This window comes from Mastacembelus armatus, chromosome 17 (assembly GCF_900324485.2).
Source record: "Mastacembelus armatus chromosome 17, fMasArm1.2, whole genome shotgun sequence".
Lineage (NCBI taxonomy): Eukaryota > Metazoa > Chordata > Actinopteri > Synbranchiformes > Mastacembelidae > Mastacembelus > Mastacembelus armatus.
Window position 1 is genome coordinate 14,068,892 of NC_046649.1, and position 27,212 is coordinate 14,096,103.

The 27,212-nt window shown below is 38.8% G+C and overlaps 1 protein-coding gene across 4 annotated transcripts in view; it reads left to right on the forward strand.

Annotated features, from left to right (window-relative positions):
* arhgap21b (Rho GTPase activating protein 21b) overlaps positions 1-27,212 on the forward strand; it is a 32,732-nt gene that overhangs the window by 640 nt on the left and 4,880 nt on the right. For 2 of the 4 annotated variants that reach the window (XM_026312706.2, XM_026312707.2), the window contains exons 2-22: positions 460-664; positions 6,296-6,484; positions 6,625-6,646; positions 12,053-12,145; positions 12,631-12,709; positions 12,796-12,850; positions 16,893-18,459; positions 20,773-20,919; positions 21,148-21,250; positions 21,373-21,418; positions 22,099-22,224; positions 22,324-22,623; positions 23,890-23,951; positions 24,082-24,227; positions 24,335-24,474; positions 24,601-24,759; positions 24,885-24,963; positions 25,052-25,125; positions 25,223-25,312; positions 25,442-25,609; positions 26,044-26,149. In XM_026312706.2, coding sequence (XP_026168491.1) covers positions 593-664; positions 6,296-6,484; positions 6,625-6,646; positions 12,053-12,145; positions 12,631-12,709; positions 12,796-12,850; positions 16,893-18,459; positions 20,773-20,919; positions 21,148-21,250; positions 21,373-21,418; positions 22,099-22,224; positions 22,324-22,623; positions 23,890-23,951; positions 24,082-24,227; positions 24,335-24,474; positions 24,601-24,759; positions 24,885-24,963; positions 25,052-25,125; positions 25,223-25,312; positions 25,442-25,609; positions 26,044-26,149 — 3,823 coding nt within the window. In that variant the 5' untranslated portion in view covers positions 460-592. The remainder of the gene's footprint in view (positions 1-459; positions 665-6,295; positions 6,485-6,624; positions 6,647-12,052; positions 12,146-12,630; positions 12,710-12,795; positions 12,851-16,892; positions 18,460-20,772; positions 20,920-21,147; positions 21,251-21,372; positions 21,419-22,098; positions 22,225-22,323; positions 22,624-23,889; positions 23,952-24,081; positions 24,228-24,334; positions 24,475-24,600; positions 24,760-24,884; positions 24,964-25,051; positions 25,126-25,222; positions 25,313-25,441; positions 25,610-26,043; positions 26,150-27,212) is intronic. The other 2 variants (XM_026312709.2, XM_026312710.2) reach the window with 1 other exon arrangement.

Here is a 27,212-nt window from a genome sequence, read left to right on the forward strand (position 1 = left end):
CTCCCGTCTGTAGTCCACTTGTTGCTGGCCATTCATTATGCAGTGTTGACGGTCCACGTTGTTTGTGCTTCACGCTGATGACAACAAGCCCAAATTGTTGCTGCGTGAATAACGTGGTAATGATGTGGCGTGTCATACCACAGCGTGTTTGTAACGTGATAATTACTTGTACATTTTGAGTGTTGTGTAAATTTAGAACTTTTTGTTTCGCTCATGTTTTGATCATTTTGAAAAGGTTTGGAAAGCGAATAAACAAAAACATCAGGTAGAAAAGAGCATTGAGTTCAGACCTATTGCAGAATGTTGATTGTCTAAAATTTAGCATGGATGGGCTGATGTTGTGTGCATTAAACAGCTGAAGTATTGAACATTGATATTCCTGAAATTTCATATTTACACATTTGTAATTTGACATAACAAAATGTAGCAAAAACATGTCTCTTCCCCTTTGTCAAATAGATGGACTAAGAAATCAAGCAAGAATGGAGGTGTAAATTGGACAGAGTGGAACATTGGATATCTCCCTGCATCCTGCTGGATCTGCGTTTTCAATGTGGGTGTTCACGGATAACAGGATTTTGAGTGAATTTGAATGATGGCATCACGTTGGGTTAATTCGTGTGAAGACGATGAGAGACAACAAGCAAGATCTTCTCTCTGTGAGGTAAACATAACTGAGTCAAATCTCTTTGTGTATTGTTTGCAAAATCATGAAAGTGTTTTTTGGAGGCAGATGACTCAAATGTCAGTGTCTTCCCTCTCTGTTTGGTGTTTAGTGGAGTAATTTTTGGCACAACTGTAACAATTACTGTTGCATTGTTCTCCCCTTTCTGTAAAACCTACAGCAATTACCAGTAATTATTTTGCCATTATTTTTTTTCTTTTTTATCACTGCAGCCAGAATTATGTCACAATTTTGTCGAGTACGCCCCCTTTTGTCTTTGGGTTAAAACAGTTTTCCACTGTAGTACAGCACTTAATACGATTTGAAATCTCAAACAACCTCATAACTGATGGAACTGGGAGGAGAAAATGGCTTTGAAAGTGTTTTTTTTCAAGCTCCATCTTTCAGATTTTTAAGCTGTCCCTGTAATACCAGACAGTACACCATCTGCTCCTCTGAAAGCTTGTTGTCTAAATGAAGACCTTGGTAAACTAGGTAGCAACCACATAGGGCACCTATTGATAAACTCTTATCATTTTTTAATTTCCTGCACTGCCTAGTTTAATTTATTCTTCACCTTAGAGTGTGTTCTTCTATGTAAATACTCTGTGAATGTGGGATGTAAAGCTTCTTTTGTAGTTACCTCTAACAGGCTAAAGGTACTGAATTTGATTATTAGAACATTAGACAGAGCACAAGAGAACAAAAGACTACTCAGTACTCAAAAAGATATTAAGACAGTTAGTCAAAAAGAGGAAGAATATAATTTTTGTACCTCAGAAAAAAGTAATACTTTGAAAAGTCCAGAAAAGAGCATAAAACACTAAAATAATAACACCTTTTTATGGGGGAAGAAAGCAAGCACAATATTTAGACATATAACAGTTTACTCTGTGCAAACAAGACAAACAAAAGCACACACTGCTAGAGCTCATTCTGAAGTCGTCTTCACTGTCACAGCTGAACTCCAGTGATGTGCTTGCCTTTGCTTAAACGACCATCTGGATACACCCTCTTAACTTTGAAATGAGTTTAACGAGTGAGTATAACAATTCAGATGCAGAAAATGTGCACATATCCTCATAAAATAACTCCAGGCAATATACAGGCGTCAGTGATTATTGTGAAAAATATTTTTCAATGGCATGACTTTTTTTTACAACACAAAAATATATTAGTTTTCCTTGTGACATACAAATTTTATTTTTCTTTGGGAAGGTTTTATTTTGCTGAATGTGTGAGTATGGTGTGAGGGGAATGTCTCACAACAGTGGAAATCTTTCCTTTAGTAGTCCTTCTATTAAAGCGACCACACAGACCAATTCATGTGCTAATTATGAGCCGGAACCCCCCTGGAGTCTGTGGTCCTGGGATTTTCTGGAAGTTAAGTCACTGGGTTTAATGATGTAGGAGTGGATTTATTTTTATTTTTTTTTGGGGGGGGGGGGGGGTCATTTTTTATCAGTGTATGTATTTATTTTTTTCATATTTAAATGACCTAAACTGGATGTTGGTCTAATAAGCTTGATGTGGAAAATTAGTTATTTCACTTTTTTTCATTTCAGTTTTTTCATTTAGTAATTGGCTAGTTTTCACTTTACACTGGAGTGTTTAGCCACTTTATCAGCTGAATAGTGCATGGTATTCAAACATAGCAGACAGCTATCTTAATGTCTCCATTTGCTGCTTGGATTCCTCTGGTGAGATATGGAGTTTGCAGCATAGAGATTTTCAGATTAGGTGCTTATCTTTCTGCTGTTATGTGCTGTGGTTGTGGTACAGTATTCTATCTTAGCATTATTCTATCAAACCTTACTACAGTATATGATCAATCTGAAACTATAGGACGAGCATAAACTTGAAGCTTTTCTCATGAATCTTGATAGTTGCATTTTAACTTTTTATGCTTCAGTAGAACAACAACTGACAAGGGAGTGAAATGGATTATTGTTTTGGATGATGAAGCAGGATCCATATTTAGCACTGCAGGGGGCTACTGGTGAACAGGCCCTTCTGTCCCCACCGTCTTAGGCTCATTATAGCCAGTTTTTATTTCATTTATGCTGGCTGCCTTTTACAGAACCCTCTGTGCAGGCATCATATGGCTATCTGATGGCAATCAGAAGGGAAAATTAACCTTCAATTGGATAGAGTAAAGTCTGTTACTTCCTGTTGCTTTATGCTTGTGTCTGTGTTTTCTCAGGGGTAAACATAAGAGATGGGCCATGTGAATCAGTTTTTCTTTTTTCTTAGTTCTGTGCAGTATGTATTGAAAAGACCATGTGAGATGAAAAAGCCAGTGTTATTTTGTATGTCTAAATACCTCACCTGTTAACTTCAGCCCAGTCACTCAAGCTGAATAAAACAGAAATAGATATTTCAGAGAGCTAACAGCTGCCTTCTTTTTCATATTATTGTGTCCTCTGCCTGTTTTTTTTTTTTTTTTTTTTTTTTACTGCTATATCTATTCTTTGTTGAACCCAAAAGATTAATTAAATTTCAGTTTCACCTCTGCAAGTAGTGAAATATATGTAGTGTTTGCTGCTTAGAAGTAATGTTTTTGCTTTTTTATAACAGTGATGTTAGGAGTATTGTAAAGAAAAAGGGCTAGTATTTTGGAAAGACATTATAAATGAACAGTAACCTACAGGACTTGTTCTTTGTTCTATGTTACAACTAAAAGTGCGGTGGACATAAAACTTGCCAAGTGTCTACCTAGGCGGAGTAATAATACTCCTGACCACGTCTTTTACTATAAGACTGAAACGCCCTGGGCTCACCAGTGGCCCTCTGTATCATTATCTTAGGCTTTTCACAGTTAAGTGCTTGGTTTGGATGGGATGTTGTGTAGAATTTAGCAGTCTGCAGAGAACTCGGTTTTTTCACATTTTAAGGCCGTGTACTTGTCTGATATTTTTTGAGAGCTGATGTCATGTGGTGTCTGTAATGTGTCATTTGATGATGTCAACAGAAGTAATATCACATGAACAAATACAGTATGGATTCATAATACTAGCTGAAAATGAACCAGATGGAAATTCCAGTTTCTTCTAAAGTGTGTTGCTTGCCTCAAGACATCAACCTTAGTGGTTTGTAAACAGCTGTGTATGTACACTGTTTCTGCCTAAAATTTCTGATGGTAGTGGGTGGTTTTGGTTGGCCTGTCCTCTAATCTCAGTGGTAGGGGAAACCACTCATGCAGTCTGACTGAAAATGGATTTAACATGTTAGATCAAACACTACTATAAACAGCATAACATTTGTTAAGCTTTTGATATTTAAGCCCTTGAGGAACATCCATGTTTTTTTTTTTTTTTACATCTATTCATAGAGGTAATGTGTGATAGCATGTTTAATTGAACACATTGAGGAGTTTAAATTTAAATGAATGAGAATGGGTCTGGGATGGCTGCTGTACTATACTACACATATCAAACCATGTCTTGTATCAATGTCCATATCCCACCTTGGCTTGAACATGAGTGGTGTTTTATTCACTTTTAAAAATGCTTAAGAATTTTGTTAAACTGTTGCTCTGTTACCTCAAATGAGTGCATTCGTGTGATTAGTTGACACCAAAAGAAAAACATAGAATATCACCAGGCCAGCTGGTGGTTGAAATCAGTGCTCCTGCTGTGTCACATTGGTCTGGTCACTGCTCAAAGCCAAGAGGTATCCTGCCGAGGAACAGAAGCCTACAGAAATCTCATTCCCAGCTGCCTCACCCACTGCAAATATCAGTCTGGCATTCTGGTGATTCATAAAGAGGTGAGAGGCATTCATTTTGTGGGCAGGAGAAGACAGGTGTGTATTTTGATGTGGGTGTTCCTTTCATTCTTTGTAGCCCCTTTTTTGACTAGTAATCTCATAATTTTCTCCTTTATATTGATTCCTCTTTGACCTCTTGTCATAATTATTTGAAAGCATTACTTTCTGGTTCATCAGGTTTACACCAGTCTTGTTTTGTCCTCTGTCTGTAATAATAGCTATTTTTAATAAATAAAAGGAAGGGGATACCATGAGAGGAAATGTGGATCTAAAATTTATTTATTTGGAGTGTCACAACAGTATGTAAGCGGCAAAGATAACACTGCTTGGCATGTGTCTGTCAGGAGGTACACACCCCTCCTGTCATCCACATCTGAAGATCAGAGGCTTGGAAATTGTCCTGTTTTTTGTGCACTGACTGCTAAACCAAATTCAGTAGACTGGGATTGCCATGCCTCAGAAACATTACGGGGGAGCAATGCAGAGAGAATTCAATCATCCAGTTGATCTAATGTTATATTGTCGCAGGCACTTCACTTCTGCTAAATGTTTCTAGTTATGTGAAGGAACAGATGCAAACATCAACGTGGAAGTGCTGGTATCAGAGAACAGCCAAAGTTTGGTAACATAGTAAACCTGTTTTGCTGGTTTCATCAAAATACATGGGTGTCAGCTGCACCTGCAGCTCTGTTTCCCAGCCAGCCAAAGTAGTCTCTGGATCCTTACTCTGTAGTATGCACATTTAAATTAATTTGCCATTAAAATATTCTTTGATTTAAGAGATTTGTTACAGTCTTTCTTAGAAATACATGGCTAAATACAGAAAAACCTAGTTGCTGTGAAGTAATAAAACATTCTGCAAAGGCTACAGTACAACATGCTTTAACTTGGTACATCCCTCCAGGCACACAATGTATTTATAATGAATGTTCATACTGTGAAAGACAGAGCATTGAGATGGGATGTTGCTGATTTTAAGTTTGCGTTTGTTTTTTTTTTTATAATGTGGTTTGGCTTACTACTTGGAACAGCTGGATCAAGCGGGAAAGCACTTCATTTATTTATTTCATTTCTGATTAAAGCAAACAGTTTTCATATCCAAATGTATAAACCTCTTGCAAGTTCTTTATTATAGTTTAGCACTGGTTTTGTTAACATGTAGGGTAATTTGCTCTGATTTTCTGATTTACTCAACAAATCTACCCAGGCACAGATAACATGAATGCAAGCTCATCAGATTCCTCACATTGTGGGGGAAAGTCTATACTTTTGGGGGGGGGTGGCAGGGGAAGGTTTGTTTGAAACAGGGTGTGGGAAAATATTTTTTTCTGTGTGGAAATACCAGACTTTGAACAAAGGTGTTGCTGCAACTTATATTGGAACAGGGAATATGATTTGCGGAGTCCTGAGTAAAGGGAGAGTTGCTGCACACATGATACCACAGAGGTGTGAGGCTATAAATAGCCAGTAAACAGTGGAGTGGCTGTCCAAAGCCCTGAAGCCTGACAGGCTCCACTCTCCAGCTGTTCAGCTCCACACTGTAGAGCTACCAGTGTTTTTTTTTTACAACTCATTCTCGTCTGAAACCATATTCAACTTTTATGAATAGCTGACACTTGCTGTCATTGTACAGTAATTTGTTGCGTATGTCATGCACTTTTAGTAGCATCATTTTTTGGAATCTAGCTTTGGGGTTTTCCAACATTGTCGCTTTCAGTTTCAAGATTTCATAGCTGCATGTTTTTGTTTGTTTTTTTTGTTGTTGTTGTTTTTGATCAAATCTGTTAAATCTCTTTGTGACCCTAGAAGCATGAACTAAGAACTATGTCATTTACATTTAGTTCTACCTTTCTTATTGTGCAGAGTGATTCCCCAGAGTGGAGAAGCTTGTTTGATTCTCCTTCAGCACAATACCCAACAGAGGACGAGCCGTTTTCATGGCCGAGACCTAAAACTGTGCGTTTACATCGCACTTCCCAAGGATTCGGCTTCACCCTGCGGCACTTTATCGTGTACCCACCAGAATCAACAGTGCACTCTTTCCCGGTAAATGTGAGAATTGTTTTTTTTTGCTAAACTTTTTATGAGTTTCATACACCTGAGTATTCTTTATTACATAAACTAAAACTAAGTCAACAAAAAGCTTTGATAGCCACTTCTGTGACCAAAAGTATGTTTTTGTGTTTTTACAGGAGGAAGATCATGGCCGCAGAGGTAAGCAGAAAAACTTGGCTGTTCCTCTACATGCCTTCCCCTCAATACTGCTGAGTCAGAGCACCTCCCCTGACTTCTCATGGCTCTTAATCCTTCCCCCCTTAGTCTCTTTTCCCTTTTGTATGCACTGAGAACCACTAGATCCTGTGTACTACTGACCTGTGTGAAGCTCTGAAGAGTTTGGTCAGGACCACCTGCTTCTGTCCTACATTGCTCCTCCCCTGCTTTATATTGTTGTACTTAGTTGTTTTGCTGCTTTTCTTTCTCACCATAAAAAGCAAAGATTTGGCCTTTAAAAAAATGTCAGTTTGTGATTACGGTATGTTTTAAAATCAAATACTTTATATCGAAGATAGACAGTTTATTAAAATAACACGTACTTTTATTATGCCTCAGCTTCTGCTGAATACAGAAGACATCAGGTTCATCTTAATCAATTTACAGTTACAGGAAATGTGAAGGTGATTCATTAGTTAGTTTCATGAAGGTTTAATTTTGACCAGTCTTGTGCCAAAATATGAAATTTTCCGCTGAATTTTATCAAACAAGATTTCATAAGTCATTGAAAGTCCGAGTTTTAGTCTCACATCTGTTTGGCTGCCAAGAAAACAATGTAAAACACTTTTGTTCTTCATAACACATACAAGAGATTCACTATGCTTATTTGAGATTTTTTAAATAGTAAATGTTTCATGTAAATTTTACTGATAGGAACTCTCTTTAATTTAAGTGAACTCCGTTACTTCCTTTCCTGTCCCGGTGTGATCACTGTGATACGATTTCCTAGTAACATCTTTGTGATCTAAACACTTTGTTCAGCCGTTTGTTGACAATGAGGAGGTTCAATCAAAGGAATTTGTCCAGGTGTACAACAGTCATTTTATTATACATTTTATTATATTAAGACCCCTTCACTTTTTGGACAGTTTATTTTGTTATAGATTTAATTTTACAGTTTTTGCATATTCCTTGGAAAACAAAATTATTTTACAGGGCAGCTCAGCAAGCTGAGGAACTACATTATTGTACGCACAAGTAAACTATTCGTTTTCATTAGCAATGGGAAAATCCCATGAATCTGTTTTCAACATTCCTCAGACTTTATCTACAGTTTCATCAATTATGCAGTCATTTCTGATCTTATACCACATTGTCTGTATGTATTGGAAATTTTTTATTAAGGGATTGCTGGTGTTTTTTAGTATATATTCTTTAAAAAAGAAATCATAAAGGAAAAATATCAGTAATATTATATGATGTTTATTGTAAAACATGGGTGATGAACTCCTGATCCTGGAGTACCACTGTTCAGCTTGTGATGGAATGAGATGAGATAAACCTGGTAAACTTTCAATTCAGAAATTAAATTGTTTTCTAATTATCCCTGCTATTCCACATTAGGATTGGCTGAACACACCTAATTCAGGTAATCTATGGGCAGGGCAGGGATATTTGGAAAACAACCAGGACAGTGTCCCTTGTGAACCAGAGATTGCCACCCCTGATGTAACATGTGGAGGCATTCATAGCTGTATGACACAGTGTGATAGTAGGTATCTGTCACATAAAAATCAGCCTTTTAAAGCATAGGTTCACTTTTTTTTTTTCCAGCTCTGTCATTAAACAAATACCTGTAGTTACAGGTGCATGGTATAATCATTCCTAATATTCACACTGGCCGTTAAAAAGTGCTCAGTGTGCTTTCAGTGTAAGTGATGACTGACAAAATTCATATGCCAAGGTCATTGTAAAAACCCACAAGTTAATCTGAAAATAATTTGAGGCTCAGCAGACTGACATAGTCAAGTCAGGTGGGTATTTTCCAAAGTTAGGCTTTTTAGTAGTTTCTTTGTTACACTCTCTCTCCACCGCACATGATCAAGGCAACATTATCCAAGGAAACAAAAAGAGGGAATTTAACCTTAAAAATGCTGTAACTTTGGAAGATCCCCCTTTAACTTTTAGTTGGATATAAACTTTTAAATCCTTTTATGCACATAGTACTGTGGGTATTGTCCCCTATCACTTACATAATGTTATGAAAGCATCTTGTAAACCGGTTTGAACAGGATGAAAGATTACAGTAAATAAAAAAAACTAAAAAAAAAACTGGTTGTACATATGCACAATGTTCATATGGGCAGCTGACTATTGTTTTAAGACAAGCCAGGGAAAATTGTGGCGCTGTCATGTGTGTATAGCATAGTACTGATGTTGGAGTGCTATACTGCTCTCGTATAGATATAGGTTAATGAACTGTGTTGGCCTCATGTGGGCTCTTGTGTATGGTGACATCACTCCGTAGAAAGCCGAGCCTACTTAGTCACTCAGGCCTTGGCATTTAATGGGCGACGTACTTGAACTTGTCATGTCCTAATGAGAATTGTTGCTTTCAACTGATTAAACTCCTGAATGGACAGAAATATTGTTGGATCATGCATGTAGACACTGTAGACATGCCCAGACATGCTGATAAAAATCACCGCAGCTTTTTTTTTTCCTTAGAGATACCCCTCTGAATAGCAGATGACTTATATTTCATACACCATCTGCACATAACCATGTGATAAAATGTTATTGTGGTGCCTCAGTTCCAATTTTGAACTTTGTTTCTGTGACCCCTCTTTGTGATATGTGCAGCAACAGGAATAGGCTGGAAAGCATACACAGAGCTTTCTCACTATCCAGATTTAAACTTCATTTAATACAAAAGACGCAACCCTCATTAACACAGTCAGGATTTATGCCTTACCCAAAAACTAAAACACTGTAACACTGTTCATGCTTTAGTCTGGAGCTTTGCTGCTTCAGACTGAGTAAGCCAGAAAATCTGAAAGAATCCTGGACGTCAAATGATGCTAGAAAAAGACACAGACAGAAAGTCAGAATTGAAGAAGGAACAGCCTGGTGTGTTTTGTTGGGGTAGCTTGGACACAGTAGCACCCCCAAATAATAGAAATGCTAGGTTGCTCTCACACCCCTGATAATCTCTTTTAATTCATAAATAGATTTTCTTTTTGTAATTTATTCCCTCTTCAGAATAAAAGTATCATACAATTAATCTGCATGATTAAGTTTGTAGTAATTTTTTTTTTCTTTCTTTTTTTTCTTTTTACAAAATGTATATAATCTAAATTGTTTTATCGTGTAGATAAAGTTTGGCTATATTGTGAAGAAGTGTGCGAAAACATGGATTTAAAAACATCATTTATGATTGTGCCACTCTCACCCCTGCACAGTGCTGCACCACCATCGGTTTTCTCAATTCTCTTATTGTATTAGTCTGCTGCTTCCAAAGACAAAGCTCTTCTGTCATAACTCTGGGGTCAAGTTTGGGTGCACTTGTGATCTAATGTTTGCTTGTCAGCTCTCTGCTGACAAAGACTGTTTTATTTTTTTTCTATTCATTTCATCCTCACCTCAGTTACAACTGATCTTTATTTACATGTAAGTGGTTGTTGTTTACAGGCAATGTTAGCTTTTATTTTGATAGCAATTTTTATGTGGGCTTTGTTGAATGGTCAGTAAGTAGAGTTTTTACTTCCAAATCATTATGCAATGTTATTTTTAAAAAATCATCTTCTTTAGCTTCACAGTGAATGAGAATAAAGTGAGCCAACTGCAGGCAAATCATATTCTTTACCCAGCCTCTCTCCCTGCATTTGCCAAGTAATTAAAATAGAGCAGATCAAACCTGGCAATGTTTTATTTTCTTAAGCATGTTTTTCTGTGTTTTTTAAAGAAACACTCCAACAGCCAATGAGCAGAACATGTAGAGATGAAATTAATATTGATTTTTACATTGAACTTTAAGGTTATACAGCAAACACAAGTCTTTTCCAAAATTATATGTGATTCTTTAAATATGATTGTGCCATCACTGCTAGTTAGGTGGCGAGTCTGTATGAATTACATGGTTAGGTGGTGCTAAACTGCTAACAGTAAAAAATAAATAAAACCACAATAATTACCACAATAATAACTAAATAAATTCCCAGAGCAGCCTTGTAGATTAAAAGCAAAATCAATTGAATTGATTTAGAGCCTGTAAAAAAAAAAGATACAAACTGCTTACTCTGATTAATACAAACTATTATTGCACAAATCTCTGACTCTGTATTTTCACCTCATGTTGGTGAGACAAGGAGTCACCATACCTTTAAATGTATGTTGTGTTCAAGCAGTAATTTATTTATAGCTGGATTGTGAAAATTGATGCAGTCCTTATAGTTTGCCACAAGAGGGAGCCTGTCTCAGGGCTCTTGTTGTATGGGACTCCTGTTGCAGCGTTACATAATGCCAGTCCCCAGGTTTAGTCTGTATGAGTGATTTTTGTGTGTGGATGGGAGAAAAATGTGTTTGTTCATGAGGTTTACAAATATTATTTCTGGTTATTATTAATTAATTAGCCAGCTATTTTCCTATATCATATTTATCCAACATAAAACTCTTAGAATAGTTTGACAAAAGTCTTGTTTCTTATTAATTTGTATTTTTTGCTTCACATTAAGAACATTTACTGCTTTTGTTCAACATCCCAGAATTTTTAAGCAAGTTGTAATCCTTTTTTTAATAAAATATCAAACCCATTCTCTTACACTCCTTCCCATCCACTGTTTGTGAGCCATCGTGCTCTGACTCACTACCAGAATGTTAAATACTGGGCAAGGATTTTTAGCCACTCTCTGGCTGTGCCCAGAGCTATTTTTCAGTTTATAAGGAAAGAGTGGGAGTTGTGCAGCTGAGCACACTGCCACTCTACCTTTGCTTAGTCTCTTTCTCTTACTCCCTCCTTTCTTTCCTTCTTTTTTTCTGCAGCTACTCAGCTGCTAGGAGACAGGAGCAGCATGAGCAAACAGGGCTTCCTCGCTTTAGCTGCTTTTATCCACCTCCCTAAAACCACACAATTGCCCCATATTGACATTTTGTTTTTCTCTGAACAAATTAATGATCATGCCTATTCAAAACTGTTGTAATGTGGGCAAGCACTGGCCAGCACACAGTCTGTTCTGCTGAGATAATGTTGATTCACATGCCTTCACATCTTGTGACAAACCTCCCAGTTTCTCATTTTCATAAACAGTCATTATCCCTCCTCACCTAAATGTCATGAAACTGATCAGTCTGGTAGTGATTGGTAGGTTTTGGAGTTGTTGTCACCTTTCAAATCCTGCTTTAATGTAAGGGAAAGGTTGTAAATTAACCTATAATAAAGTGGAGGTTATAACAGAATTTACCTTTTACTCTTGAAAAATAAATAAGAAAGGGCTCTTAACTTTGTGAAATCTTTCAGTTTGACATTTTGGAAACCAGATGACAATACATGCTCTGCCAGAGCCTTCATTACATTTTACATGCTTTCACATGTTTGCAAAATTGTCTACTTTCTCTCTCTACTTTCATCAGGGAGGCAGCGGAATAGGCTAGAACCGATGGACACCATATTCGTGAAGCAAGTAAAGGAAGGTGGCCCTGCTCATGAAGCTGGGCTTTGCACAGGTAATAACGAGTCATTAACCAGCCTTTCTCCTACATTAACCACAACATAATAGAGACTGATTGAAAGTACTCAGAATACATGACATCATCGCCACTGAAGCATTATCCTCTATTTGATATAATACAGAGCAGCAAACTTCTTCTCAGCACAGGCAAAAAAGTGCAAAGACTGCAGCTTTCTCTGGTGGCCTTCTGTGAAATGACATTAACCATTAACACATAGTTGTAGGGAAGTATTCTTTTTTTTCTGCTGCTTTATTTGCTAGCTACCACCCTGATTTTGTAGTTTATTGGATGGAGAGAACATTTTAACATAATCACTGTTAACTTCAATATTAGGTACTTTATTTTAGGCTGTTTGCTTTCTCTTTCACTGTTGGCCTGAAGGCACATTTCCTCTTTCGTCATTAGTGTGAGCTTTTTTTGTAAAGACAACTTACAGTCCTTAATTACTCAATGCTGTTGTTTTTTTTATTGCTTGTTAGGCGATCGCATCGTAAAAGTGAATGGAGCAAGCATAATTGGAAAAGCCTATTGTGAGGTTATATCACTGATCCAAGACAGGTGAGATTTAATATTGTTTTTTAATAATTGATACTGGATAGTAGCTCTGTTTTCCTTGTTTTCAAAGCCTGTTTGATCTTCAACAGTGGTGACTTTCTTGAACTTTGTGTGATGCCAAAAGATGAGGATATTCTTCAGCTGGTAAGTTTCTCATTACAATCCTATTTTATCAGTGGTCTTCACTGCATAATTTATCATTGTTTAAAATAAAAAAAGCACAATTTGACTTGAATTTCTCTGTTTAAAACAGAAAACACATTCTGTTAGTCTAGTCCCACAATAATTTCCATGACATGTGGTCTCACAGAGTTGCTCTAGTTTTTGGTGTTCATGTTGGGACAGTAGTCACAAGATGCAGGTAGGCTATCTATCCCATTAGAGTTTTCTATCTAGGCCTCCTAATCAGGCCAGAGCAGCCTTTCTGTCCTCCAAAACTGCTGCTGCCACTACTGCTGAAATGCCCTCATTGCCATTCATATACCGTCATATTATTAATGCTAGTAATTCTGTGTGATATGCTTTGACTAAACGGCAGAGAAATACAAGTTCAGGTTATTAAAAATTGTCTTTAGACTTAAAATAACTGTGTCGAAAGTGTTCTGTGCTTGTTATTCTGGCATGATGTTTATCAGCATGGTTAGGTATTTTGGATCACTACCTCATGCTGAGCTATATGTGAGACCCTCAGTGGTTTGCTCCCTGTGGTAGATTAACTACATTCAAAAGAAGCAACAGAATTTAAATGGAGTTAAGTTTATGTAATCATATACTTAGTCATATTAGGACTGTGTAGTAACATTTTCTTTCAATTATGTTTGGGGAGTTGTCTAATTCAGTAATGTGCCAGACTAGACAGTTTAAGAGAAATGAAATGACACATAAATTCCACAACAGTTTAGAAATAGCTTAAGATGTCACATAAAATAGAGTGTTTAAAAACTACAGATTATTCATCAATGAAGGAAATGTTATAATTAGGGGTGTCAAACTCCAGTTCCCAAGGTCACTATCCCTGGCCTTGCAGCTTCTTAATGGTTGAACATACCTGAGTCAGGTAATCAACCGTTCTTAGGGCAGGGATAGTAGGAAAAAGCAGGACAGTGAACCTTGAGGACTGGAGTTTGACACCTGTGGTAAATAAGTATGCCTAATGTATGGCTACTTTTCAGAAGTCAGTTATTCTTGTGTAAATTATAATGTCTAACCATCGGTTTGCCTCTTGTAGTCTGCCCCTAGTCTAGAAATACCTACTATTATGGCTTTGTCTTTCCTTGTTCAAGCCGTACTCTACAAAAACATTGTATTACATATCATCAGATGATTTCAGGTGAAGAGACAAGCCCTCATACCTGTGTGCACTTTAGAGCTCATCATAACCTTTAATGTGTGCAACAGCAGCTCTTGGCAGTTACTGTGCATTATGCTCATTCAAGACAAAGCGAAGGTGCTCTGATCTTTTCCATATCTATAGCAAATCACAGTAAGTGCTTTGTCAGGATGCTCAGGAATCCTCTCCCAAGGGCTTATTATTATTTGACAACCAGCTTATGAATTATATAATGAAAGAGCTGGGCTCTTTGCTTCAGGTGAAATTTTCCCTTGTGGATCCTTTATGGCTGCATTGAATCAGCATAATTAACTTGGTAAATAATTCAATTCCTCATTGAGGACTGTCATAGGAAGGATTGCAATGTCAATATGTATTGTTTTAAATAGTACTCCATCCAAAGAATATATAAGCATCATTCACCTAAAACATGGTGCCTGTGTGTTTGATTTAGTTATATCATTCAGTCATAAGATTAGAAAAAATTATTGTTCACAAGCATATAAGTCTTATGTTTATTATCACCAAAGTTTCTGTTTCTGGTGGCAAATTGACTGTTACTCCACCCCTCTTTCATATAAGGTCCTCCCTCTCTCTGAATCGGTTTTTCCTTCTGTACCCATTAACCCAGTCTAGTGTGTGTTGTGATAACACTGGTTGCAGTATTGCTCAGTAAATTGCCAGCAGCCCCACAAAAAATATTTATTATTGTAGGTAGGCATACTGATATAGACTGCCCATAAAAAGCAAGAGGATTATCAGAGACGCAGGTTGACATTACACTGTAGGAGGCAGCACATGCTGACTGCTCAGAGACAGGCAGCAGTTGCTTAGCAAAGACACAGATAGAGTGTACATTCAGGGAGCTGAAAAGGGAGGGAACGGTAGACCAGGAAAGCAGAGGAAATACGGAGCAGGGAAAAAGAGGGAACAGCATGAATGATGAGGTGAAACCAGTAGATAAAATCAGCTGACTGCCCTGTGTTTTGAACAGGTTGATGCTGTGAGGGAAAAGGAGAGAGGAGGAGGGACTGGGAGGGGGAGCTGTACCATCACAGCTGAATGTATAATCAGCAGCTGCTGCTGTTATGTGAGCAAGAGCAGAGGGAGGGGGAGAGAGAGTCATAGACTGGAGGCACCTTGTTCAGTTATCGTAATATTCTGGCTGAAGATGGATAGAAGCATGGGGACTTAACAGCACCATGAGAGGCAAGCTTCTGCTCCTGCCACTTCACCCAGGACAGACTGGCACAGGCAGGTTGTGATGTGGCAACCCCTGTTACATCTCTGCTTCTTCATCCCTCTGTACTGCTGCTGCAGCTTTAGTATATTTTTAGCATGTCAAGCCCATGCATTGATGTGGCTGTTTCACAATCTCTCTTCTTTGAATCTCTTCTGTTTTATAGAAAATGTGCATTTTCCTCTACTGGCATCTTTTTCTCTCCCACCCACTCTTTCTTAATTTCTAAATGCTCTCGGTTTAACATGGTGTAACAGCAGCCTTTTTCTTGGGAAACTACTTATCGGGTAAGCAAATAGCAGACTGGGCAGCCACTTGATGTTGGCATGTTGTGCTTGCTGTCTCGTTTTGCATGTGTCATGCATGTCATCATCGTCATTCCAGGATGCAGTGTTCAGGGGTCACGTTATTGCTACTCATTTTCCTTGGACCACTGGTAAACAGTCAGCTCTGTGCTAGTGATTCAGATTTGTGGACTATAGAAATGGCCGATGCATTGTGCCTGCAGTACCTGTTTGATTGAGCACTCGAGCTTGCCACCAGCTGGCTTTTCAGTGAAGCCTCGCCCCTTCTTCATCCTTCATGCCAGGTGTCATTAGTGTGATAAAGGCTAGTGACCTCTGAACTCTCTTGTACACTTGTGCTTACAAAGGGAGGAACAGAGTCTGGTACTGATTGCTGTGGCACACAGCTTTATGTAAGATTGTAATTTGACACCAGGTTGTAGCAAGATCAAAGTCCTCATACCTTTACACGTCTCTTGCTTCTTGTATGTGCAGTATGAACAAAGTAGGTAGATGTAGTGAGGTGCAGTTTATGCATTGGAAGAAGCTTTACTTTAACTTTGTATTCATGACAAAGAATTGAACCTTGGACAGCAATCAGCCAGGCTAAATATAGCATGTTCTCTGTGAGGGATTGGCAACCTCCTGTCTATCTGAGCTTATAGTCTGCCAGTCTTACATGGGTAAATGTAGACATTGGTTACCAGTCCAGATTTATGTCCGTTTTTATTTAGGTAATCAGTATGAGTTTTTTTCATCTGTGTTCTATGTTGTATCTATTATTTTATTGTCTGTACTTGAAAATCTTTGAAACTGTCAGAGATGAGGCAAAATTTTCAGTTTGGTATAAATATGTACCAAACGTACCATATACACCATCCACATCTTACAGTTTTTGCAGTTTTATTTTTTCATAGGTTTTGTTTTTTGTTTGTTTTTTTTATTGAAAACTCTTTGCTAGATGTGGGGTAGCATCAAATGTGTTGTTTAGAGAACATGAACTGAAAAATTTCTTTACCATAAAATATTATTACCACTGTCATATCTAAATATTTTCTACATTGATTACACTATTATCCGCATTGGAGTGAATATTACCATGAGAACTCTAAATAAGGAACAGCTGAAGACCACTGACACCCCTAAACTGCTAACGCCTCCACACACTCATACTGCAACATGCACTGCCCACACATGCATCCAGTAGCATTTATAATATCTTAGTTTGCCTTCTCTGTAAGCATCTAGTAGTACACTGTTGAATTTTACACACACTTGCAAATGCAGCCTGTAACATATCTGTTGTAACACTGATTTTTGCTCTGCCTCTAGGCCTACTCTCAGGATGCCTACCTCCGTGGCCACAGTAGCTACAGCGGAAATGCCTGTCACATTCCTGAGCCGCCCCCACTATGTTACCCCAGAGTAGACTGTAAGCCTACGGGCATGGCCCAGGTGACTGACTCAGCAGGACAGGTCTGCCGAGGGTCAGCAGCGCCTCCTGACCATGGGTACCGGAAGGAGATCACTGTGCCCCCATCTCCTCCTCCTCAGCCATATCCAAAAAGCCAGATGGCAGTTTGCATGCGCAACGACAGCGTGAGAACTGTAGTGGTTCCCCCTGATACAATCCAAAAAGGGCGTGTGGGTCCAGCACAAAGGATAGATTACATAGACCCTGTCTTAGTCAAGGGGAGACCTGGGTCACTAGCGCAGTACCCTCAACCTAGAATGGCTGATGTCTACCCCGCTGGTCCAGCAATGGTTTCATATGGTGGTCAGGCACCTCACTACCAAGCCAACCATCAAAACATTGATTGGCGTACTTATCAGACATACAGGGAATACATTGACAACAAAGGAATCCATTCCTATGGTAGTCGGACTATTCAAGAGAGACTGGACAGTTTGCGAGCTTCCAGTCAGAACACCTTTAGTGCTACTCATCACATTCCCTGGGGAGACTGGGGTCCTAAGGGGATACGACGGAGAAGTACCTCCCATGAACGGTCATATCAAGGACCTCCACCCCAGTTTCAGATTGCCCCACGCAGTGCCTCCCAAGACAGGATGAGCAATGCAGAGAGGATGGCCAGGAACTGGCCCCCTCGCAGCGTTTCCCAAGATGCCATACTGCACAAACCCCGGGCAAAATCCATAGATTATGTTGAACATACAGAGTTTTCTCGGCCCAGTGAGAGGAGAGGAGTATATGGAAGAACAGACCAAGGTACGAGACCCAGCCGACAGTCTATGCCCAGACAGGCCATGCTCTACAGGCCTTCAGTTGGATACAGTGGTGGCATAAGGGGGGCACCCAACCCTTCTCTCTATTCTAAGGGACCAGATTCTCTTCAGGCCCGCTCCTCACCCATGCTTTCAGAGAGACACTCACATTTTGCAAAGAGCGCAAGGGCTGAACAGTCTTTTGCTGACCAAAGAACTTCAGTCAAAGGAAATTATGCAGCCCTCACTATCCAACAGGGCCAGGGCAGGATGCGGACTGAAACCATGCAGCCTGTTGAGGCAGGCAGAGATGCAGCATTGGTAGGACACAGGTCTTCCTCATGCTCAAGTCCGAAACAGATGCATCAGAGACCTAGCATTCTTAGACCACCCCACCCAGACTCCCAGAGTCAGATTAATGGACAAAGCCCAACAGAGTCCGGTGTCGTTTTAAGGGAGAAGCCACCCTCTGGAAAAAACCCCAGCCCTCTGCGGCATCCTTCTTATATCCTGGCTGTAAATGACGATGGAGCAGATTCCACAGCAGATGTGGTGGCATGCTGGCTTCCCAACGATGCACGTCGAGAGATACACATACGCCGCCTTGGGGAACAACATCACACCTCCTGCTCCAGCAACCTGGATGAGTCTCTGGACTCCATTCCATTCATTGGTAAGAGAAGAATCAGTTGTAAGCTTTGTCGGCTCACGTTGTCATAGCAACGACAGTAGGCAGTAGTAGCATGAGGCATACTCGACATGCTCATGCTGAAACTAGTTAAAGGGCTACCACAAAAGGTGCTAATAGATAAAATGGATGGAAAAATGACTGTGGAGCCTGTAGTTTTACAGACCAATGTAGTTTCATTGTTGATCTGATTCTGCGTATTATTGGTGTGTGTATATATACAGTGCTGTGGAGATGTTCCCAATAAATTAATCTTCTTGGGAAGATGTTATTAATCAGGTTTTGTGGCATGACAGAGAGGGTTTGTGGGATGTTCAGCTTAGCTGGGGCAAAACGAAGGATGGCTTAAGCCTTTTGGAATATATTGAATTTCTTCTCTTAATATGTTGGCTCCTTGGATGTTCTCTCTTCAAAATGGATTGCTTTATGCTTCAATAGTCCTGTAATGCATTTTCTGCTGATTAAATAGTTATCTCAAAACAACCATCTTATCATTGACATAACAAGTGCTTAGAGAGAATTGAAAAGGAGTTTCAAAAATGTTTTCAAATTCATACCCTTTTAAAAGGGTTATCAGAATGTTTTGCTTTGTATCAGGTTTTGGATATGACACATTTCTAAATGATGTCAAAATTTTACAGGCATGACTTTTCAGTGGTTTCTTTCTCTTGTAAACCCTCCAGTAACAGGAAAATATTCATAATTGACAGGAACTCTTCTGTGATTTTTGGCATGTCTTGATGAGGACTTTGCTATAGTTAGGAGGCTGGGGGCATTAAATGTTCTTTGAAATCTACTGTCTCATGTTTAAAATTTTTAAAACTGTCTGTTCTCTATATATATGTTTTAGGTATGTTTCTGTATCTGTCTCTATCAGACTATATACTTTAAAATCTGTGACAATGGGTATCCTGTTATTCACACTTGTTTTTCTCTGTATTTGTTTTCAGTCTTAGTGTGACCACTGTGTTTTAGGTGAAGAGAAATGGTCAGTCCCTTACAGCTAAAAGAATTTTTAAACAGATTTGCTTTTAAACTGAGTAACCCAAATCAGCAAAGGGTGGTTTTAACTGTCTCTGATGCTGATCTACTTTTGTTTTGGAAACATTTTGTACTTTGCAGGCAGACTGTATGGAGGAACTAGGTCACAGGCAGTAACAGTAGTTTTTGTTTGTCCCTTGGCTGAAGAATCAGTTTCAGAGTTGTTTGGCTCATTGAAGCTGTTCCTTAACATATTCTCTAAGGTTCATTTTGCCATTGATTTGTAAAGTGCTTCATTCGAGATTTTGGTCTGCAGGGAACATTTCAAGTTGGATGTAAAGCATATCTAATATCAGTGAGGTCAGTACACCAAACTTTACAACAGTGCCACTGCTGTTTCTTTAGTGTTCTGCGTAATGTAGATTATTGAGACGACATGACAGTCCAGGTGCAGACAAAGCAGGCAGTGACAGTGATGATGCCGCAGTACTACCATTCTGGGACCGTGCCCAGCTCAGGAGAACAGTGCCCTTATTGAGAAGAGCGCTGGGCCTCCATCAATGGCCTGTTTGAAGTCCCACTGGTCAGGGCCTAAATTGTGTAAGCTCATTTGGTCCTACAGCGCAATTCATAATTATTCATTCATTTACAGGAGGTTATACATCTGTCTGTTTGGAATTATGGATTTATGCAGACTACATTAGATTGATGTTTTGGTAGTGTAGATATGAAAAGATGAAAAATTTTAAAGTTCTTATTACTAAATAATGTTTAGCACTCATGGGCAGAACCTTATTAAGGTAGCCCAATAGGCCCTACAAGGAGTTGGAGACATCTTTTTTTTTTTTTTCCTTTGCCCTGCTTCAAAGTTGGTTCTGAGTAGGATCTAGGACGATTGCTTTTAAATTTAGCTCCAAAGGGCCCCTCAGCTGCAGGGAGCAGCTTTGTACTATGAGCTGTTTCAGACTTGAAGTGCCAGAAGTGGGTGGTAGTTAAAAAGTTCTTTCTCACTCAGATAACATGTCAGAAGATGATCTGTTCCCACTCTCAGCTGTGTTGTGGCATGTTAGCCATGGGAATCATGTAAGCCTGTTTTAAAATTTTCCCACAGATGACAGATACAAAAGTTGTTTTTGATCTGAAAATGTCCTTATCCAGCATGCCTGCACTTTCTTCTTTAAATGAGACATATAGACAATGGAACGAATATATACTATGCTTTGATTAGTTTAATAAAACATCATCCCCATAATACATCTGTCCAGGTATTCTTAAAATGTTATTGTGGTGTCCTAACTGAACGTTTTATTTTCATAGATGAACCAGTTAGCCCCAGTGTAGACCGAGAGGCTGCTCCTATTCCACCTTCTTCTGTGATATCTGTTGCACCATCCATAACGACAGGCCCCTCCAGTCCAGGCTCACCATGCCCTGCCATTCGTCGTCAGCTGTCACATGACCAAGGTAAACAGCATTTGGTTGGTTGGGACATGGATATGCGAGGCAAGGCCTAAGCTTGGAAAGACCACAGTACAAATCACTTAAATTTTTGTTTTATTTTTTCCAGTAAATGCTTGTCTAATTTGTCTTGGGTCTAATTTGTCTTTTTTTTGTCAATTTTGTCTTTTTTTTTTTTTTTTTGGCTAAATTACAAATAATTGTTTCTTTTTTTTTTTTCTTATCTCTGTGTAGAGTCTCTGAGAAGTGCTTTGCTGGAGTCTGAATCAGCCAGTAAAACAGAGCGGTCCAAGTCCTATGATGAGGGTTTGGATAATTACCAGGAAGAGGTCAGAGGGTGAGTGCATACTAGGATTGGGTCTTTGCTTTCATTTTTTCTTATTTTGATTGAGTTACAAATCTATCTGACATTGCCTTTGACTTAATATCAGCCCATTCTTTTTTTGTCTGCTTCTTTAGGAGATCTTCCAGTAAGCATATGCCCAGTTTCAGGGGCCTGAGAAAGGTGAGGAAGTATGGTAGTTCATATCATGCCAGACTTTCTGATGCTGTTAAGCATATTTGAATTCTAGTACTCTCATATGTTAGGACTGTTTTTTCATTATTATTATTATTATTATTATTAGTAACATTTTATAACATATTATTTGACATATTAACAGTAACATATTATTTGACTACCACATCTATATTTTTGCAATTATAAATGTAGTGGGGATGAATATTAACTTGTGACTATGGTTAAGTGCAAATGAGTTTCAGTATGGTGTCCTGTTTATAACACATCCCATTCAATTAAATTCACTTGTATAGTGCTAAATTACAATAGAAACATCTCAAGGCACTTTACATAAAATACAACAAAGGGTGTAAAGGTTGAAGTTGTCTAATCCTGTTTTATATGGTGTGTGATGTGTTTCTTCAGAGTTTTGATTTTTTTTTTTTTTTTTTTTTTTTGGTAGTTTTAGGCAAACAGGCTTTGGTATTTTGTGTCTTGCCTGTGAATGAACACAATTTTGAGTCACATTTCATATATGGTGTTTCCTGGTGACTATATGACTGTGCCATTCCCAGTTTGATTCCTCTAGGGGATTTTTATTGCATGTTCTCATCTCTTACCCCATGTATCATGTCACAGTGTACTGTCAGCTACTGCTATAAAATGTCATGTATTCACATTTGCAGGCTCTGGATGGACATAAATCATCTGCAGACTCTGGATCTCGAAGGGATTCCTCTTCTGATATATTTGCTGATTCTTCCAAAGAGGGGTTGCTTAACTTTAGGCAGCTTAATACAGATAAAAATAAGGTATGTCTGTACGTTCATGCCTTCATCTAACAACCATATATATCGCTGATGTTTTGGTGTGTAAATATTTGTCTTTGTCTTGTGTCCTTATCTCTGTAGCGTGTTGGTGGGGGGATGAGATCATGGAAGCAGATGTATGCTGTTTTACAAGGTCACACTCTAACCCTCTACAAAGACAGGAAGGATGCGTCGTCACACGCTTCGACACAATGTGACGAGGACCCACAACGAATTAGCATCAAGGCCTGTCTGATTGATATCTCCTACAGCGATACGAGACGCAAGAATGTGCTGCGACTGACCACCTCTGACTGCGAGTATTTGTTCCAGGCAGAAGGGAGGGATGAAATGCTGTCTTGGATCAAAGTCATTCAAGAAAACAGTAACCCAGATGAAGAGGTGTGTTCTAGTAAGACTCATGTAGGGTTACACAAGACAATATTACTCCTACGATTCATCTCCCATGTCACCTTCAACTAAAATGATGATGAGAACTACAGAAGCTAAAAGATGATAAATCTCAAAAGGACATTGACTGTTTGGGCTGCTCTCTTCTCTATTTGGTAAAATGTCATCAGGGAAGAGTTTAGCACTTGTGGTCATTTGAATACAAGTTTGGACTTGGCGTACCCATCAGGCTAACATAAAGGGAACCAAACACTATCTTTGAATTAAATACAATGGAGGAGGTAAAGGGAATGATTACCGGCTCCATTCATAAAATCTCTAACAAAAGATAAAATAAGGTGTCGTAGGAATCTTGTTCTATCCAGACGGAACAAAGAAAAAACTGGTGGCACTTCTTTGGGCGTGAGGAGAAAAAAAACCAACACCTTTTGGCAAGAATTCATAGCTCACTGCACATGATTAAGTAACAATAAAAATGTTCAAGAAAAGTAGTAAAACTTTTGTGTACAGCATGACACAGGTGTTGAGAATCCCCATTTTCCGTACACACCATTGTGACCACTAATCAAAACATTAAACTAATCAGGCTGTCGCATATTTAAATAAACACTCCTGTTAGGATCTGTTTATCCCATTGATAATATATTTTATGTGAATCAGAATTTTCTGCATTTGTGTGATTTTGTTCATGCTTTTGAAATTTCATAATTAGTAATTAGCAGTTTAATTTGTGTGAGAGTATACTGTAATCACACTTCAGACTTCCTTACATCTGGCCTTTCTGTCAGTTATGCTGCTGTGTGGCAATACAAGTAGGTGTGTCCACTTTGAACATATTGGTTGACACTTTTATGTGCCCTCTAAGCTTTAGAAGATAGCTTGGTCACATGATGCAGAAGTAAAACTGGTGTCACAGTTACTGGCCTTTTCTACAATTTGTCTACTGTTTATCTTTGGGCTGGGCCCCACTTTGTTAGTCAGCCAGTCTGTATAATGAGTGACTACTTCCTGATTGCCCCATAGTAAACATTTTTACATTGCATTTTTGCATTTGTAATTGATGTTTTAAGGATTTGTCTTTAATTATCCCTGGTATTGGGGATGTTGATTTTGTTGGATTTACAAGCAATGCCAAGTAATTAGCAGTTGTTTAATCATTATTTAAAATCTGTTGAACTGAATTGTATTTTGATGAAACTTAGTTTCGTAAACTTTTTCAAATGCTTTGGGATTTCCAAACTGTGTTTATCTTTACAGAATGGTGCTGTAACAAGCCAAGACTTGATCAGTCGAAAGATCAAGGAATACAACATGATGAGGTATGCTGGGCTCTATATTGCCCCCTCCAGCACATCCACAGTACCTAACCACATATCTATCACTTTTAATTATATGCCAGTGTAATGTTAATATTTGTGTTTTCCTTTTCAAACTTTTCATCTGGATCAGTGCTCCCAGCAGTCGGTCCGAACCCTCCCCCAAAACTACCCGTCAGTCCCTCAGCATCAAACAAGCCTTCCTGGGAGGTAAAACAGATGCAAAGATCCACAGCCCCCATTCTCCAAAAACAGGAGAGGAGCGGAGGGCACTGAAAGGTAAAGACACTAGTTCTACATGGTGAGCTATGCCATCTAGTTTGGTTAGAGGGCATTTCTAGCCTCAGACTTTAAATTAACCTAAATATTTCTGTGTACCGTGTCAGATGATTCTAGTCCTCCAAGGGACAGAAATTGGAAAATGGGTATTGCAGGAATCATGAGGAAGCCCTTTGAAAAAAAGACTTCAGCTGGGGTCACATTCGGGGTACGGCTTGATGACTGTCCACCTGCACAGGCTAATAGGGTGAGTACCAGTCTTTGTTTATGTTTCTGAGCAAAATGCTGTGTTTATTTCAGCATTCAGAAGATGTAACCTCCTGCTTCACATTTTGATTTGTCATTTCTAATGTCTTTCCTGGTGTGTGTGCAGTTTGTTCCTCTGATCGTGGAGATATGCTGTAAAGTGGTGGAGGAGCGAGGGCTGGAGTACACAGGAATCTATAGAGTCCCAGGGAACAATGCTGCCATCTCCAGCATGCAGGAGGAGCTCAACAGCAAAGGCATGACTGACATTGACATCCAGGAAGATGTGAGTGATTGACAGTTACTCTTGCACAGTACAGTGTTCCTCTCTCCTGACATCTCTAAGTAGTGACTGATTAGTGCTGGAAGGACTGCTTTAACATAATGTCTTAACCTTTAAATTGTCTGCAGAAATGGCGGGACCTTAATGTCATCAGTAGTTTACTGAAGTCGTTCTTCCGAAAACTTCCTGAACCTCTGTTTACAAATGGTAAGAATTATTACAGTAAAATTCCCAGAAGCACTATAGTATTCTTATTTTCGAGAAGGTTTTGATTAAAAGCTTTTCTGTTCAACAGAAAAGTATGCTGATTTTATTGAAGCCAACAGAACAGAAGACTCAGTGGAGAGGTTAAAGGAGCTCAAAAGACTGGTAAGTAAGAATCTGAGAAACATTTACTTAAATAGCACTACAATCTATTATACACATCATTATTAGAAACACTGTGCATTACTGTCAATTCTTGCAGATCCATGAATTACCTGATCATCATTATGAAACTCTGAAATTCCTCTGTGCTCATCTCAAGAGGGTTTCTGACAACTGTGAAAAGAATAAGGTATGACAGTTCACTGGACCAGTGAGTGTTTAGTATCAGTATGTAACACCCTCCAATTCCAACAAAATCTAATGTCCTTTTTGAGGATTATTTCATTAAATCTGATTTATCTTAATCATATCTGTTCAGATGGAGCCTCGTAACCTGGCGATTGTGTTCGGTCCTACGCTGGTCAGAACCTCTGAGGACAACATGATCAACATGGTCAATCACATGCCAGACCAGTGCAAGATAGTTGAGAACCTTATCCAGCAGTATGACTGGTTCTTCACTGATGATACTGTTGAGGACCCTGTTGTATGTGACAATTTATGTTCTTCTGTTTTATTATTCTTATGTGTTTTTGTGTGTTTATATAGATATTCATAGCAGCACTGATTACACCAGTCAATATGTTTATATGAGTTATGTTCTCCATATTTTAGCTCATTATTTTTATTTCAGTTTATTTTTTTCATTCTCACTGGTATTGTTTCTAGTTGCAGCAGATGGCTGATTTCAGTGCACAGTGAAGCATTTAGCAGCTAAAAAAACCACATACTCTATTTCCCTCAGGAGATAGTGTAGACCATAACAGAGTTAAATTATTTAATTCATCTTTTTAGCTAATCAATGGATGCAGCTTTAATGCAACGGACACCTTAATTGTGGTTTTTCCCCATTTATGTGTTGTGTTCAGTCACTTATCATCTTTGTGCTCTCTCTGTTACTCCCTGCATGTGTGGCTCCAGACCACAGCTGAGCAGGAAAGCACAGTGCAGTCTCAGCCTGTGCCCAATATCGACCACCTGCTTTCCAACATCGGAAGGACCGCACCTTCACCGGGCGAAGTCTCAGGTAACTCACCGGGATTTTTCACTTTGGAATCAGCACTCTAGTATCATCACAGCAAATATTTTTATAAGGCAGCAACACAATTTTTCATTAATATAACAATAATTTGAAAAAAATGTGTTACTTAGGCTTGTTTTAACATTAATGGTAAGCTGTGTCTTGGTTGTTGCTTAAAGGATGCCTTTTAATTTTAAATACTTTGAGCACATGCAAGCGAACCAAGTTTTATTTGTGTTTGTTAAAGCAAGGTTTTTCAGTAATTTTTCAATTAACGTATTTTGCTGAACCATTGGAAAATTGTTGAAAAAGGCCTTGCATTATGTCAAGCCTTTTTTAAATTATTTGTTTTTGAATAAGTGTTTTGTTTGTGTTTTGTTTTTGTTTTTTTGCCCAGATATAAAATTGTCCTGTTTTTATTTTTGTTCATTTTTTTGCTTTACTCTTTATTTTTTCCAGCTCTAGTCATTTTTTTTCTCCCTGTGCTTTACCTGTGTTGAGACGACGACTCCTTTTCTTTCAGTTCTTTTCTTCCCCTCCTCCTCGTCTCTCACATAAACCCGGCATGTTCTTTCCCGAAGAAAATCTAACAAAAAGAAATGATGGAAGTTATAACCCTTCTGACCTTTGCCCTTTTGTGTGTAGTGTGTTGTTTTTCTCCCTTATCCCTGTCCAGCACTCACACATTACCCAATCTTGACACAGGCCAAGTGGGCGGCGTCTATCACTCGATGATGTCACTGATGGACTCTGTTTTGTCAGTGATGGACAGCTGGGACTGTAGGAAGAAGGACGAGTGTTGTGCCCAGTGTAGCTGCCTAGTCTGCAGAAACCCCCAGCTCTTTTAAAATTGGGCGAAAGGAGGAAAAAAGATAAAAAAGAAAGAAAGAGAAGTCGATGTTTGTCATTCTTCCTGTGGTGTGCACGTCTCATATTTAAACCAATACCCTAAATTGAGGGGATACAGAGCGATGCTGCTGTACTTTCTCTGAAAGCCCTTTTGCTGTCTCTTGTTGTCTCTTAAGCTGATCGCAAGGACAAGTAGCATGGTACGGTCAACCTCAGGTTC